Source organism: Lotus japonicus, chromosome 5, assembly GCF_012489685.1.
Source record: "Lotus japonicus ecotype B-129 chromosome 5, LjGifu_v1.2".
Lineage (NCBI taxonomy): Eukaryota > Viridiplantae > Streptophyta > Magnoliopsida > Fabales > Fabaceae > Lotus > Lotus japonicus.
Window position 1 is genome coordinate 58,630,831 of NC_080045.1, and position 16,687 is coordinate 58,647,517.

At 34.6% G+C, this 16,687-nt stretch overlaps 2 protein-coding genes across 2 annotated transcripts; one reads left to right on the top strand and one right to left on the bottom strand.

Annotated features, from left to right (window-relative positions):
* Positions 1–2,605: 2,605 nt before the first annotated feature.
* Positions 2,606–3,342, top strand: LOC130718709 (protein SMALL AUXIN UP-REGULATED RNA 12-like). The gene has a single exon (XM_057569342.1). It carries the CDS (start codon positions 2,775–2,777, stop codon positions 3,168–3,170), a length of 396 nt encoding a protein of 131 aa, XP_057425325.1. The 5' UTR covers positions 2,606–2,774; the 3' UTR covers positions 3,171–3,342.
* Positions 3,343–8,125: 4,783 nt separating this feature from the next.
* On the bottom strand, positions 8,126–13,925 carry LOC130717860 (phenylalanine ammonia-lyase 2). Its single transcript, XM_057568239.1, has 2 exons — positions 13,250–13,925; positions 8,126–9,995 (listed from the first exon to the last, which is right to left on the bottom strand). Exons 1-2 carry the CDS (start codon positions 13,666–13,668, stop codon positions 8,246–8,248), a joined length of 2,169 nt encoding a protein of 722 aa, XP_057424222.1. The 5' UTR covers positions 13,669–13,925; the 3' UTR covers positions 8,126–8,245.
* Between the last annotated feature and the right edge of the window lie 2,762 nt (positions 13,926–16,687).

A 16,687-nucleotide genomic window follows, 5' to 3' on the forward strand; every position in this document is an offset into this window, starting at 1 on the left:
AATCTATATAATTCTTGACATGACACGATCTTAATGATTGATATAAAAGAATAAGACATCATTTGAAAATAGAATCTCAATTATACTTTCTTATATAACTTTTAGTGTTGCAAAAAAGTGATGTGTGTTTTATAGTTGTAGTGATTTAATGACATGGATCAACATTGTATATGTATATTATAGAAACTTATAGGACAAAATTCAATTAATCACTCTGTTACTCTTCAAATGTGGTGGTTATGCATGTGGTTACTGTGTCTAGCAGTTGTTCCTCCATCAACCATGTAGTGAGTTTTGTCAGTGGTACCTGCGAACACACTCTGACATCCAAGTTACTCAATGTATATGATACATGGAAATAAAATTACATAGATGTGGCTGCATTTGTTTGGTTTGTCTTCCTTTGATATATGAGAAGAGTTTGGGCGCCCTAGAGGTTAAGTCAACACAGTTGTAGTCTCACGTGTAGTGTGGGTTTCGGTCACCCCGGTCAAATGTACTATGTTCAGCTGATTGAACGATAGGTGCAAGAAGTCTCTTGCTTTGCTTTTCCCTCAAGGGCGATGTTTGGTTCTAGGCAAAAGAGTCGTTGACCTTGGGAAATTCGAATGGGAAAGACATTAGGGGTGGTTAAACCATTTTTGTGGTTCAAGTAACAACCTTGTGTAGGCTGAAGAATGTTTATCTACAAAGTCGGTCATGGATACTGGCATACTGCCCCAACTTACTAGGGCGTGTAATGAAGCGTCATGTAGACTACAAAGGGGCATCGAATCATGAATACTTTGTTGTTGATACTTGGTCCTGGTCCGATCAAGCGTCATGACGGATGACCCTCAATGGATGTGCTTGGATTTAATTTCGAACACGTTCCAATGTTGATGGACACATGTCATTAGGTGCTAGCTGACCATGTTTAAGCGCACCATGGACATTCTTGTTGAACGAGGAAGAACCTTTCTCAAAACAAGAGTCCACTTGCTATGACCTTTAAGAGGAGTGATGGTCGAGATAAATGGATCAAGAGCATCTCTGTTTTCTAGACAAAAAGAAATTACACCCTATGTTTTAAGATGATTGTTGTTTTAGCCACTTTTCAATTTTTCCAAAAAATTTATTATTTTAGAAAATCAATGTATTTGTTTTCAATTTTTTTTTCATCTCTATCTTCATTTAATAATTTTTTTTACTTATCATTTTTCATATTAATCAACCACAACTCTTCTCTATCAACTATATCCTTGTCAATCCAAGGTAAAATTAAATAGTTGCACATGTTATTAGTAAAATTAAATATATAGAAGTGTTTTAGGAACATTGAATTATTAATAATTGTCATCTTACTCTTTGTGTTACAATCTTAAATAACAATTTTTCTAATAAACGGAGGAAGTACATTTGTTTCTTATACATAAAGCTGTAAGGAAATCTTCAACGTATATGCTCAAATTGCTAAAAGGATAATATAAAAGAATGTTGGCCGTGACCTGGAAGACCCTTCTGAAAACTGCCAGTTAACTTATCATATTCCATGTGAAAAAGACTTCTTAACCTCCAACATGAAAAAGACTTCCTAGACAATAATAGTGGCATAAAACCAACGGATGTTTTGCGAAACTGTTGGCTCTAAAAGAATATAATGTGTCACGTTGGGGATCTCTTGTTCATGATATTCAGGAAACAACAATCTGTTGGCTATTTTATTTGGATTTGTGTTCACAAAAAGATATAGACATGCATTCATGCATTGAACTCAATCCCCATGATTTCTGCATGTGTGAATCTGCATCAAACTAATCTGTCATCAATCTTAAAGACAACAATATAGTATATCTAACAATGCAACAACTATAATAATCCCTATACAGAGGAGAGTATTGATTTCCATTTACATTGATGAAAATAGAAAAACACACATTTCAACGTATCAACAGAAAATTTAACTTATACCACGTTAATTGAAACGTGAATTGGTGTTGGGTTCGATGAAAATACAAACATACACTAATCATGCATCCAGTTAGTACAATGTTACTTGATTTGAAAAGATTATCATAAAATTTAAAAACAAGATAAAATATGCATAACAATAGTGAGTGGCATCTACTTCTTAGGCATCTATGTAAAAAATATTTATATTCAACTAATCATATTCATTGTTGATATTAAAGAAAAACTTCAATACTAAAATGAAGTAATTAAAAGCATTTTCCTACATTGTAAGGCGATCAAGGAGAGAACTATTAGGATTAAAACCTTCTTGTTATTATGCCGTCACAATTAAAATTTAACATGTATGTTTGTAAGGGTTTCACAATTGTTTTTTTAATTGAAATGTTAATATTTCATTGGTAGAGAGATTTGAAACACCACATTTATTCTCACCCCAGTGTCCTTCCAAAATAGAAATCACAACTTGTACATTCGTATCAATTATTCCTCCTACTCTTGCTTCTTCCAACTACTTAATTTATCCCTCATGTGTGCCTTTTTCCTGTCACTCCCAACGTGTGGGGTACTTCCCTGCATAAACCACTTTATCAACCATATATACCATGGTCCTCTTTCGTACACCTATAACAGTATTTTTTTTTTGGCTAAAATTTTTATTGGCTTTCTATAATTATTAGGCACCCTTTTTGTTTTAACCTTCATATATATAAGAACTATATACACTCCTCTTCTCATACTTGCCTACATCACCATATACCTCACTTCTACTTCCACTTCCCAACTTTTCACACTCAATTTTGTGTCACTTTCTATTCTAGATTATGAAGTTCAAGCTTCTCAAAAGTAACTCAAGGGAGCTTTCTAAATTCAGAAAGGTCAGAGCTAATAATGTTCACAAATGTGCAATTCTGGAACATGTTTGCAAATGGGTTTCATCATCACTCTGTTTCTCTCCAGAGAAGTCACACTCATATGTGCCCAAAGATGTCCCAAAAGGCCACCTTGTTGTCTATGTTGGTGAGGATTGCAAGAGATTTGTCATCAAGGTGGGTACACTCCATCATCCACTCTTCAAGGCTCTGCTGGAACATGCAGAGGATGTGTTTGGATTCACCAATGATTCTAAACTCCGCATTCCTTGCAATGAGAGCATTTTCCTTGACATTCTTCATTGTGCCGGTGACCTTTTCCAAGATCAGAGGCTCTTAATATGCTAGCTAGCAATTTTTACATTCTGAGCTAATTTTCTACCATCATTTTCTACATACACTTTTTGTGGCCATTAACGGCCGCTAAGTTTTATGACAATTAAAATTGTCACTAATGTTATGTTTTTGTATGTTCATAAAAAAAGTGTATGAACACTTATAAGTCCTTTTCAATTCAATATATTTTGTTCATCTAGCATAGCTGAAAAAGAAACTATTTAATTATAAGGTAGCTAGATTTGATAATTGGCAAACGCTTATTTAATTTCTAGTTTATCTTTTGTATAAATATAATATCTCTAATTTTCTTGAGGGAGTTTATGAATTAAATTAAAGTAGCAATTTAGATATTAACAGTTGATTGGTTCAAGTAGAATATATTTAATTTTTTGAAGTCTAAAGTAATGTTTCACGTTCAAGTTTTATGTATCACAAATATATCCAATCATTAATATGTCAATGATAATTCTTTTAAAATTATTCAACTAACCCATAATATTAATTAGTAATTTATCATTGTTTTAAAAAAATTTATATGAATAAAAACTAGTAATTTCTTTGCTTTTCTATTCAATACCCAAAATTTTCAATTAATTAACATTAAAAAAAATGGAATATTGCAAATCATCATCAATTATATTTTTGAAAATTCCCTTTTTGTTTTTTAAAAAATGTTTAAAACATTTATATTTAAATAATTTTTATGTTTTATAACAATACTCACACAAAACTTGCAAACTCTTAATTGAAAATATATATCATCTTCCAATAATTCACCATTTGGATTTTTGTCTAGATAATTTTGTTCTCGATGTTATATTAAGTTTATTGATAATTCCTTCTAAAACTTGTTTTATTATTTGATTTTTGACAGCATGGCCACGTGAACATATACTCAAATTAAATAAACATTTGCATGAACATGACAAAAAGAGATAGAGACAATGGCTATGTCTAATAAAACACAATAACCCACTGCCCATGCTCCATGTCAGGTAACACACACCAAACTTAAATGGTTGCCTAATACAAAAATGGACATGCAAATAATCAACTATGGTGGCTGCTGGCGGAGTAGTTTTAGGTGTGTTTGTGAGATATTTTTAGGGGAGGGGAGAGTAAGTATTAAATTTGTCTAGACCTCATAATTTGGGGAACTCCACGAAATTACTAGATGGGAGTTTTGAAGGGTTTTCAAAAGTTCTTCAAACCTTCCCACCCTTTTTAAAATGTCTGAAACAAAGCCTCTATTTCCTTCCCCCTCCAAATAGGGGTGTACAAGACCCGCCGCTGGTCCATTTACATGGCATGGCCCCCCACACGTCATTGGGTTTCTCTAGGTCTAGATATGAGTTCAAGTTTAAAAAATAGGTCCGATTAATATTTAGGGTCGAGCGAAAGACAAACATAACTTGTGTCATGAACACCCCTAGTTACCCACTAGTTTCAAAAATGATTTTGCATGTGCACGAACTATGCACATAGGGTTAGAACTTTCTAAATTAATATCAATAGAGATTTTTAGCTTCATGTCATAATAGCTGCAAGCCTCTAACAGCTTCGTATATATCTACGATTAAATATTATAATAGAATTTCATCTTATTCTATAGTTAAATAGTAATCTTGTTACATGTAAAATTTAAGGCAAATGCTACCATACCACAATTGTATCATACCTGAGTGATGTGGACCAATAGGAGTTGTTTTGACCGTAAACTTTGACTTCTTTATTTTTCTTTTTAAAAAATAACGAAAAACAAAAAAAATATTTGTATTAATTATGTTATGGTCCTAACATTTTTGTAATTTTGTTAAGTGGTAACCCAATTTCATGAAACTTCTTTTTTGTGCGTTTTAGGGTTTCACATTCAGGAAAAGAGATTAAACTTCATCTTAACCCAGAAATTCATCCTTCATCATCATCTTCTTCATTAACATCTCCCTTACTAAAGTCAAAACCCCATTTAACCATCCATAATCCAGATCTGAAAAAAAGAAAGATAAAAAACATGAACACCAAAACCCAAAACAAGAAGTGATGGCGGCACCGGAATTAGAGAGGGCGAGTGACGGCGGCGCTGAACTAGGAAGGGGAAGTGATAGTGATGGCGGCTCTGGACTCGGAGAAGAGGCTGATCTACAACCCAAGATCTGCGTTTTAGGGTTTTCTGGGAAAGAGGAGGTAGTGATGGCGATTTCAGATCTGCAACCCCATATCTGCCACTTCTTCTTCTTCTACCCCAGATATGCAGTGAACCCACTTTTTCCCCCAAATCAGAACTGAGAAGAAAAGAGGCTAAGAAAGGGAGATGTTGGAGGAAAGGAAGAACATGAAGAACAAAAAATTTGCTTCTGAAACCCCAAATCTGTATGTTGTTTTTGGTTCTGAAGAACTGAGTTTTATTTTACAAAATTGATGATTTTAAATGGACAAATTTAGGGAAGAACAAGTCACTGTAACAGAGATAGATATGACTTGTGAAATAGTAGGAGAATGGAAATGAAATTGCAGATTACCAGGATGTGGATTTGCTGAAGACGGAAAGATTTTTGGAGAAGGGAAATGAAATAGTAGGATTCTCAATTAGTACATTAGTTGAGGACTAATTAGTAAATAATAAAATCAATATTAACCTATATTTGACAAAAAAAAAGAGTACTTAATTAATTACACTCTGAATTAATTTAATTGGTACACATCATCTCATGTATCATACCCCAACTAAATGTTGTGGTATGGTAGCAAGCACCAAAATTTAATATATGCACGTAGTTTCTTTTATAATTTATTAATAGAATTGAAAATTAGTGTTTCCAGAATGAGAAGTATTTATAATTTTTTGGTGGAATTTGAAATTGATATTCAGCTTGTCTTTTGACCCAAATTCTCACCTCATCAAGTTTCTTCATGTTTAAGGACGTGTTTGGATTTAAAACTGTGGCTAAGCCAATATTTAAGATCAGGTGAAAGACAAATTCAATTTTTCCCACGAACACTCTACCTCCAAAACTCAATTCAGAATCACACACTTAAGAAATTCGCAGAGTAAATTGTTAATACATAAATTAAAAAAAAATAGTATATATTAATAGTGTCAAGTTTGATAGAGATATTTACTTTTGAAAATGGGCCCTTTCGCTGATGGGCCTATATTACACAATGGGCATTACTATTCAAATTTCTTCCGGCGTTGACAAAAAAAGAATTCTTCTGGCAAGTTAATCTCTTGGTTCTATCTTTCCACTATAGCAGTTTATAGATTATTGAAAGTGTTTTGGCTTTACACTATGTTGGGACTGTTCGAATAACTCCATTGCTCATTCTTTATATCTGTCATAGCTTTCATTTAATTTGGTTTCCATTCATAAGTTGTGTTGTACTATTGAGCACCATTTAATTTTTCATCATGATCATTGTGAAATTCTAGAGTGACAATGCCAAAGTTAATTCACTAGTTATAGCTACAAGGGGCCTATACTCCAATGAATCATCAATAAACACACAATAACTGCATAGGCTTGCATATGAATAGAGGTAGTTTCAGAGAATAAAAATCCTTGACCAAGAGTGCCCTTAATATGTTTGAGTAATTGCTGAGCTACTATAAGTTGAGGGGTCCAAAAATGGGATGCAAACTTAATCAGCTTAAGCTTATGAACAAAAAAGCTAATGTTAGGCTGCCAGATCATATTGCTTCTATGGCAGAAGAATACCTTTGCTAAAACTGACTATTTTTAATTTTCCGATGGAGCAAAAAAAAACTGACTATTTTGAGCCCCAAGAAAAAACTGTAATTTACAGATTAGGAATTCAATTGGCCTTTGATAGCTACAATCAACTGTTGACACTTGATCTAATAATGATGATGCCATCTACATAGACAAGAAGTGTTACGAATAAGTCATCTAAGCCCTTGGTAAGTAAAGAGTAATCATTCTTGGGATGAACCAAACCATGTGGCATTGAAGATGGTGTTGAACTTGGAGAACCATTGTCCAGAATCTTGCTGCAAGCCATAATTTGATTTGTTCAACTTTTAATCCAACTTTACCCCCTTGAGCAATCATGACTTAAATGATAACTTTGTGGTAGGTCTATATAAGATCCTATAAAATCTAGGCCTACTTGTTGAGTGAAGCCCTTGGCAGCTAACTGTACTTGGTATTTATCAAAAGAGCCCTCAATATTGTCCTTAATGTTGTGGACACACCTACAATCTCTATAGTATGCTTATTAGGTGGAAAGGAAACAATGCGCCGTTATTATTAGCCTCCATTGCCTTCAATTCTTCATCCTTAGCTGCTATCCTCTTTGAAAGTTTGGTTTCTTGGTGATAAAGTTGTGGCTCAAACTCGAGTTTGGTTTCGGTCGTGTGGTGATTGTTAATTGAAAGTGAGATAATCAGATATAAGTTATTGTGAAGTATAAGGATGTGTGATGTGACATCAATGAATGTGTTTTTGGTAGGCAGGAAGTTTGTAGGATCATGTGGATCTCCTTGGCTGAAAATATGAGGACAGATGTTTGTCGTGTTGGTAGCATGTTTGGCATGGGAATGAGAATGAATGAAAATCTTGCTGTCTGAAGTCTTGTTATTTTGTTTAAACCACATGTAACCTTCACTCCACCGGGACAAACTGTTGGAGCCGGATATGACCACTATGGGCGGCAAAGTTCTCTCTATCAAGTACCTAACGAAGATACATTCACAGAAACTTGAACCGTAGATCTCTTCTTAAGCTAGAACAACCCCACACCAATTAATCTACGCCCTTGGTGGTTTGTATGTAGCCTTTTGCTTGCAGTCTTGGAAGATGCTCTAACAACAGAGGCAAATTGATTTGAAGCAGCAGAGCATGGGGTGGTAGCATTTATCTCTTAGCGGATATTGAAGTCATGGCAGAGCTTGGTTTTCTCTTTTGTCACATGCATTGTAGTTGTATAAAACATGGAGGTTGTAGTTGTAGATAAAAAACATACACATAGTTTGATATCACAGTGTAAAATACATGTCCAGCAACATTTTAAAAACATTACAAGAAAAGGAGAAAAAAAAAGAACTTCCATAGGGGAGCACCATCTTAGCATATGGGTAGAGGAGCACCATTCCACTCCTTAAGACAGTCCATCATTGGGTCAATAAACCTTCCATCACACAAAGCAGAGAACACCTTGTCACATTCCTCACCAGGTGACCTCACTTTCTCACCTGTCAGCAAAGCTGTCCCCAAACTTTCCCTCACAAACTTGTATAATGGATAAGACCTGCATTCCTTAACTCTGTTAGGAAAAGCAGGAGTTCCATTCTCAACTTCAATCCTTGCACTTTCAACCTCTTTGGGCAGAAGGGCCTTGAGCTCTTCCTCAAAAGCTCCAATCTTTTGGAAAATTGAGGTGCTTGAATTTGCCTCCTTGTCACCATTTTGCAGTGCATGATCAACCAGGACATGTCTCAACTTCTGCATTAGAGGGTAGGTTGCACTGCAGGGGTCATCAACATAAGCGAAGACATGCTCGCGGTCGACAACTTTGAGCAAGTCCTTTTCACAGAACCTGGATGGATGCAACTCACCATTGAGACCAACTGTTAGAACTCTCTTTGCCACTTGGCTCACAGTGTTCTTCACAGTGCTCCTCAAGTTTTCCTCCAAATGCCTCAAATCAATGGCTTGGCACAATGCAACTAAGAAAGTGGAGGACATGAGCTTCAATATGTCGACCGCTTCAGCCGTCTTTCTTGAGGAAATCAGGCCTAAAGAGTTCACATCCTGGTTATGCTGCTCAGCACTCTGGACATGGTTGGTGACAGGGTTAGCAAGGTATTGAAGCTCTGAGCAGTAGGATGCCATTGCAATTTCCGCCCCTTTGAAGCCGTAATCCAAGCTCGGGTTGCGGCTCGCGGTTAAATTTGAAGGCAAACCGTTGTTGGAAAAGTCGTTCACGAGCTCGGTGAACTGAGCAAACATGAGTTTCCCAATTGCAGCAATGGCGAGACGAGTGTTATCCATGGAAACACCAATTGGGGTGCCCTGGAAATTCCCTCCATGAAGTGCCTTGTTCCTTGAAACATCAATGAGAGGGTTGTCGTTCACCGAGTTTATCTCCCTCTCGATCATCTTGCTTGCATGCCTGATTACCTCAATCTGGGGTCCAAGCCACTGAGGAGATGTTCTGAGAGCATAATTATCTTGTTTAGGCTTCTGAAGTGGATCCATCTCATGCACCTTCTGTGCAGCCTTAATAAATGAACTTCCCTCTAGAATATGCTCCATTATAGCTGCAGCTTCAATCTGGCCAGGGTGGTGCTTCAATTTATGAGTCAAGTGGTCTGTGAACTCTGGTTTCCCAAGCATAACTTCAGCAAAAATTGCTGATATAACTTCTGAGAGCACAGCAAGTGTGTTTGCTTCAAAAAGAACTAAGGAAGCTAAACCAGATCCTACTGCAGTTCCATTCACTAGTGCCAAACCCTCTTTAGGTTGTAACTCAAAGAAACCACCTTCAATCCCAGCTAGTTGAAATGCCTCTTTAGCAGTTAGAACTTGTCCATCAGGTCCAATGGATTTTGAGTTTGGCCTCCCAATCAAAAGACCAGCAACATAGGACAGAGGAACCAGGTCACCTGATGCAGTGATTGTGCCTCTTAGAGGGAGGCATGGGGTTATGTTTTGGTTTAGAAACTTGGCCATTGTCTCCATGAGCTCAAATCTGATTCCTGAATATCCTTGAAGCAAGGTGTTGATTCTAACCAGCATGGCTGCTCTTGTGGCTGAGTGTGGCAATGTGTGGCTTGATTCTGTGCCATTGCCAAATATGCCAGAATTCAAAAACCTGTTGCAAACAAAACAATTGTCAAATTGTGTCGGTCAATGTCAACTACACTACTTTGGAAACTCAGAAACAACTTCTCTTAGCTTTAACTACTCCATGGTAATTTTAACTTCACCCTGGTTTTGGAACAAGTTCGCACTGAATTACACTAACATAATTAAAGGAATCATATGTGATGAATGAAAAAGTCTAAACAGCTAAGAAACATGTTGAGTTGTTTACTGCAAACAGAGATAATGGCTCACACAAAGTCAGACAAGTGTGTTCCATAAAAGTCCAACCATCAAAGTATATTAAATTAATAATCCAACTATATATAGAGCCAAAAACCAAAGCCTGCAAAATGAGTGGACAATTCAATCATAGTCATTTAATTCTACAACTCAATTTTTTTTAGAAAAGTAATTTTTTTTTTATCAAAACACTGTCATAAAATAATTTTTAATATACACCCTGCACTTTTTGAAAGCAATATCTCATATTCTCATTGAATGTGAGCACAGTAGGGTGTACTTTAAGTGGTTGTGGTGCCACCAAGTGGTGGACCTAAATCACCTAATAATGGAATAAACCAGAATATCGGTTACTTATTAATGTTTTCTGTTTTTTTTTTTATAAGCACTTATTAATGTTCTGTGACAGTATGGAATTTTTGGCCCACTCCTAACTCCATGAATTATATCATCTCATAAATAAAAAGTTTGCAGCATTACCCTTATCGTTTATATTTACTGTCGCGTCACATCATAACCTTTGCATTATTTCACATGCAATCTGATACATCTGCTGTCACACAAATTGATTATTTTGTTCCTTTTACAACTATTCACTTGGCCTATGTATGAGTGAGTGAGAGTGATACCTTATGTGAAATAAACATATATTTTATTTTATTTTCTGAAACAAAAAATGATTTTTCATCACTCAGTTACCATGACTAGGCAGCGTTATGATTAGACAAGTGCCTTTTTACCATGACCTATTTATCCTTTTCTCTTTGATTTATTCTTTAAACCCAAGCTAAGTATAATAAGTAATTATAGTAATGATAAATAATTTGTAACAAAAAAATTCACCACTTGAGTTTATGAACTTTATCACATGCAATTCTAGAACTGCAGATGACCTGGTTTGTGCTCAATCATTGAAGAATGAGAAAGAAGAAAACAAGAGAGGTATCTGAAGGGGTTGAATGAATCCCACTATAGTTTCTATAAAAAATAGTTTTTTTTCCAAATTAATATAGAAACTTTTCTCTCTTTAATTCACATAATTTGGAGGAGATTGTTTCGTCTATAAATGCCTCACCTAACTCACCAATATTGCGTGCCTTAGATTTGGATAACAGATTGTCCTATAATTGCCGCACAAGACGGTGTTGTGAAGTGTGAACTACGAGGGAGTTCTTTACTAAATAAAGTACTCTTATTGTCAATCAATTATTTATTTATGTAACCAAAAAAATTATCAATTATTTAATAAACTTTAAATATTTGAAAATCTTTTTTTTTCATGAGTCATGAAAATAAATCATCAACACAATTTATAAGGTAAATCATGTAAATTGTTTAAACCTAAATAGAAGTTCTCATCAAGATGCTCTCAAACTTCAATTGCCAAACTTAATTCTACTAAACTTAATTTGTTGTAAGAAATTTGAATTTACTAAGGCTAGACCTAACAGTTTTCATCTTCCATTCTTTTGTATTTGATTTTTCATAAGTTTTTAGGTTTCATGATACAAGTAATTTTGAGTAGTCAGATTTAATAATTAATATTTTGATATATATATATATATTCTTACATTTAAATTTTAATCATTAAAATTTATAATTAAATATTTATTTATCTCATTATCAAAAATTGTAGATTTGTTTTACAGACAAATGTCATAGTTAAACTCTTTAAACATTTAGTTCAGAATTTAATGGCTGAGCGGTGTATAAGAAGAAGACCAGTGAGAAGAGACATATCCCTTAATATGATTTCCGAGTCTATTGAGAAATCAGTCTCATGACTAAAAATTTAATTTTTTATCACATTTTTTCTTTGCATACTTTTTTTTATACATTAGAAGATAAATTGCACATTCTAAAGATTGACCCCTAGACTCCTTCACCAAACTCACATGTCTCTAACTCTTACCACTTGAACTATCATTTGAGACATTCACATACTAATTATCCTATAAACTAAATATAGCACATAAACTAAATATAGCGCATCATTTATCACTTCCGATAATAAAATGATCTAGGACCCACATACATAAGTGATTGTGTATCTCTCTTCTTCAAAAGTTACCTTTTTCATGTTCAGCTACTAAAATATGAAACCAAACAAAATTAGAAAACAAAATACACACGATATTCATATCTAATAACAAAAACCACACGAAAAAATAAAATTTCCAAATCATGACACGACCCTCTACCTAATTACACGTAGTAGATCACTGGAAACACACCTACCCCCAAACATAAACTACTTAGTTTACACATAAAAATAAAACCATCCATCCACTAACTTATAAAAACAATCATCATTAGTTAATAAACTAACCAAATCCTAAACACAAGTTATGTCAGCAACAATAATCATATATAAAAGGCTTTTTCTACGGTGGAGTAAGAAAATTTTAGTTCCCAAGTCAAAATAATTATCTTTAAATTGATTGTAATACTTAATGGGCATAATAAATAATATTTTAAATATTACTTTTTATAATACGTAAAAATATGGTATATTATTGGTGAACCAATTTTTAATATAAAATTGCCCCATATAAAATGTTCAAAACTCACTTGTACTAAGAGCAGTTTGGATATGAGTTCGTTGCAGCTTATTTACTAAAAAAAATCACTAAAAGAATATTTGCATTGAAACGAGTTCTATGAAAAAATACTATGATTCATAGATTACAGCACAATGCATATTTATGATACATTTTTCTCTTAATCTCTTCTAATCACATCACATCATATATTAATTTAATCATTTATCTTTTTACTTTTTTTTTCTACTCTAGTGATTTATACCCGACTCGAGCAAATACATCTTAACTTCTTTTTTTTCATCAAAGATGGTTCCTGAACCTGAACCATCTTTGCTAGAACTACATGTTCCTTACTTCTTACAACTTGAATTGGTGACATACATCTTAGTTTTTAAGTAAATAAAATGCGAAAACACGCAAACTCAAATATGTAAAAGTTAATAAATTGAGAAGATTCACAAAAAATCAATTAAATTACCTAATTAGTTCGTTTTGGAGAGCAACACCCTGTTTGGTTCTCCTATGAGAGGTTGCACCGAACCCCGTGGTAACTCCATAGCTATCGGTGCCTTTGTTCATGCCATCCATGACCCAGTCACTGCTAGCCTTGACGGCGGCCTGAGTCTCCTCAGCCAGCTCCACCACCACGTCACTCGAGCGGGTGGCCACGGCGGCCACCTGAGGTATGGTGAGCGTCTTGCCGCCCAACATCACCAATGGTTTCCGGTACTCCTCCACCATCCGCTTCACCTCATCAAGGTGGCTGCCTCTCAAAGCCTCCGCAGCCGCACCCCAGTTCAAAGGATCATCATGATGATGATGGTGAGTATTGCTTTTCCCACCACCATTGCAAAGGTTCAATGACCCATGATTGCCATTGCCATTGGAATACTCCATTTCCTCAAAAATACTCAAATGGGGTGTGGGGAAATTAAATAAAATAATTGATGTTGGAAATGAAGGTTTATATGTGTTGTTACGACTTACGTGTTGATATGTTATATAGGTGAATGGTAGATAGGTGTGATCACCGAAATGGAAAGGAACAAATGGGAAAGTGTGGGATTCTTGTAAGTAGTGATTGCATAAAAATGATGAAGTGGAAAATTTTCTATTTGTGAGTAATTTAGGAAGTGATAGAAAATTTTCCTGAGAAATATGGGCCAAAGATGGGTGGGTATATATAGATGGGTTGGTGACATTGAGTGTAGGTGGGTAAGCCGATGGGTTAGTTGAGAACGAGACGTGGCCGTTGGATCATCATGGGATTGGAGGGTCAGGATGGTGACACGTGGGAGGGTGAGTACTTTGGTTTTTTTCTTGGTCAAGATTGTATGTAAACATAGGGGGAAGATTGTAGTGGGGGTGCTGGCCCTGTTGGGACCAAAGGTTATGCAATAAAGATTTGAGAAATACAATATGTAATGTAATAAGAAAAGTTTTTTTTTTTGAAATATGAAATGAAGAGATAGAAACATAAACGGTTGGAAATCAAATGAAGAGAATATTGTATATGTCAATATATCAATACCGTAAGTTATGTTGAGGGGTAAGCATATGAGAAGGGTAGAAATTAAGGAGGGTTGGTGGGGATTGGAGAAGAGAGGATTTTGAAGAAATGTAGAAAAATTGGGTTTGATGATTTTCATAATCAAGTAACAATAATACCTTTCTCTTGTATTTATTTTTTATGTTTTTCTTTACACATCCTCACTTCATATATAATATCTACCTTTCTTTTCTTTTTATCTATGTTTTTCAGGTACCAAAATGTCCTTTAATTTCCATACCTTGTGCTTAATTAGTGCACATGTACTTGGATTGTATGCTAATTATGTCATGTGCTAACTTTTTTTCTTGTATTATAACCAAGTATCAGCAAGCTTGAGTCGAATTGATCGTGTCATGTGCAATGTCATTAATGATGGTTTAATAATGTTCATTGATTTGGACTCTTCTCCCTTCCCAACTACGAATGAGATTGAGAGGAGCCCCAAAAAATCAAGAACGAAAATGGAAGCCTTTCAATTCACTCCCCATTCTCTCTTAATAAACTCGTCCTGGGAAGGTCGGCCGAGTCTTTCCATGTTGTTATGTTGTTGTGAAACTAATTCATCGTCTCACTGTTAACACACTAGCTAGGCTTCACTGTTAACACACTAGGCTGTAGAAGATTGACCAATGAGTTTTTTTTTTCTTCATTCAACAGAGTTAAGAATTGAACCTTCAACCGCTTACTTAAAAGATGCAATGCTAAACCACTACACTAATCCACATGATTATATCATGTGCTAACTAGTGTAAAGATCAAGGAAACCAAAGTAAAGATTATGAATTAAAAAAATTCTATGACATATTAATCTATTTAATATACTTGTTAAATCATTCAAATAATTTTTAATATATACTTACTTGTTAGATCATTCAAATAATTTTAATACTTACTCCTCTATTTTAGTTGGACTCTTGTAATCATGGCTTAATAAAACGCTGTCCAAACCTAATTATATGGAAATATACTGCCAAACAATTTGAGCATATAAAACATACTTGTATGTTAAAAAACATCTTCACACATTACCTCTTATTCAGGGTATATGAGTGTACTCAACCTTCTGAGCCTATGTATCATGTGTCGGGAGATTATATATATGCGTTGCAAGGGGATGCAGGTGTATTAGATGGTGGTATTCATTTTTCTTTCATTTTATTTTTACCAATTTTTTTCTTTCTGCATTTTATATCATTTCGTCTATGATCAGAGAGTTGTAGTTCATTCACAACCATTTTGGCTTTCATCATTTTTTTATCTACTTTTTTTTTTAATATTTCATATTACATCATTTATCATATTTATAATTTATTTCTCTTTTCTCTATTCTCCCTGGCTCTAGGTAAAATTAAGGTATGGATGAAGTATTATTGGGTTGATAATAGTAAAAATTAAAAGCCACTCATCCTGACAAGTATTAAACTGTGTCCTCAATTAATGTATAGTAATTAGTTTGTGGTTTGGACCCAAGTCTAATATGTTAGCTCTTATTATGTAAAGAATAACTGATCAATGAAATATTCTCAGATTCTCTTAAGTCATTGCCTCCAATGAGTGCGACAAGCGCCACATTACTAAGATCCTCGTTTGAGGCACTACCTCTGATAAGCGTGACATTACCAATGCAAGTACTTTGTTCGAGTTACAGTATTTAATAATCGCGACATTGTCTAAGTCTCTCATCTAAGGAACTGCCTTTGATGAGGACGACACCATATATAACTAGCTAAGTCCTTCATTAGATCTCATGTTGGATAACGCCCACGTAGCCCCAAACGTAGGATCACTTCATCAACCAAGTTCCATGTCAAAGACACAGCCTTTGATGAATTAAAAGAAAAACAGTATGAAGTACCAAAGTTCTTTATTTCATTAAATCTTTAAACATTACGTGATATAGATGTACTGGAGGGCAACTGCCACCCAAAAATAGGCCTAGTATTTTAGCTCAATATTAGTTGTGTCGATCCTACGCACATGAGGATAAATATTCCTATATATTTGAGATAATATCAACTATTATCGGATAGTATATGTTACGTACATATCATCATATTTCTATCATACCTTCCGTACGTGATTTCCTTCAAGTTTGCTACATCCTAGTATATATATAATACACTATATAAAACGAAATTTCTGCTAATTTGAAAAGAAAAAAAAAATACACAGGATCAATACTCCTCTTTCAACACCAATTTTTATTTTTCCGTCAATTTTGATAGCTTAGAGTGCTTGCAATATCCTTTTCTGGTGTGCCCACATAATTAGTAGTGCAATAGAGTACCTTTTCCATATTTTTGTCAAACGTCTTTATTTACGTTCGGTAATCACTCATCAAAACACTTTCATTTTTATAAAAGG

Excerpts from the sequence above, each read along its gene's own strand:
- LOC130717860 (XM_057568239.1), bottom strand. The coding sequence starts at position 13,668 with ATGGAGTATTCCAATGGCAATGGCAATCATGGGTCATTGAACCTTTGC. Across the intron at positions 9,996-13,249 it reads CTCCAAAACGAACTAATTAG|GTTTTTGAATTCTGGCATAT; the intron begins GTAATTTAATTG and ends TGTTTGCAACAG.
- LOC130718709 (XM_057569342.1), top strand. The coding sequence starts at position 2,775 with ATGAAGTTCAAGCTTCTCAAAAGTAACTCAAGGGAGCTTTCTAAATTC.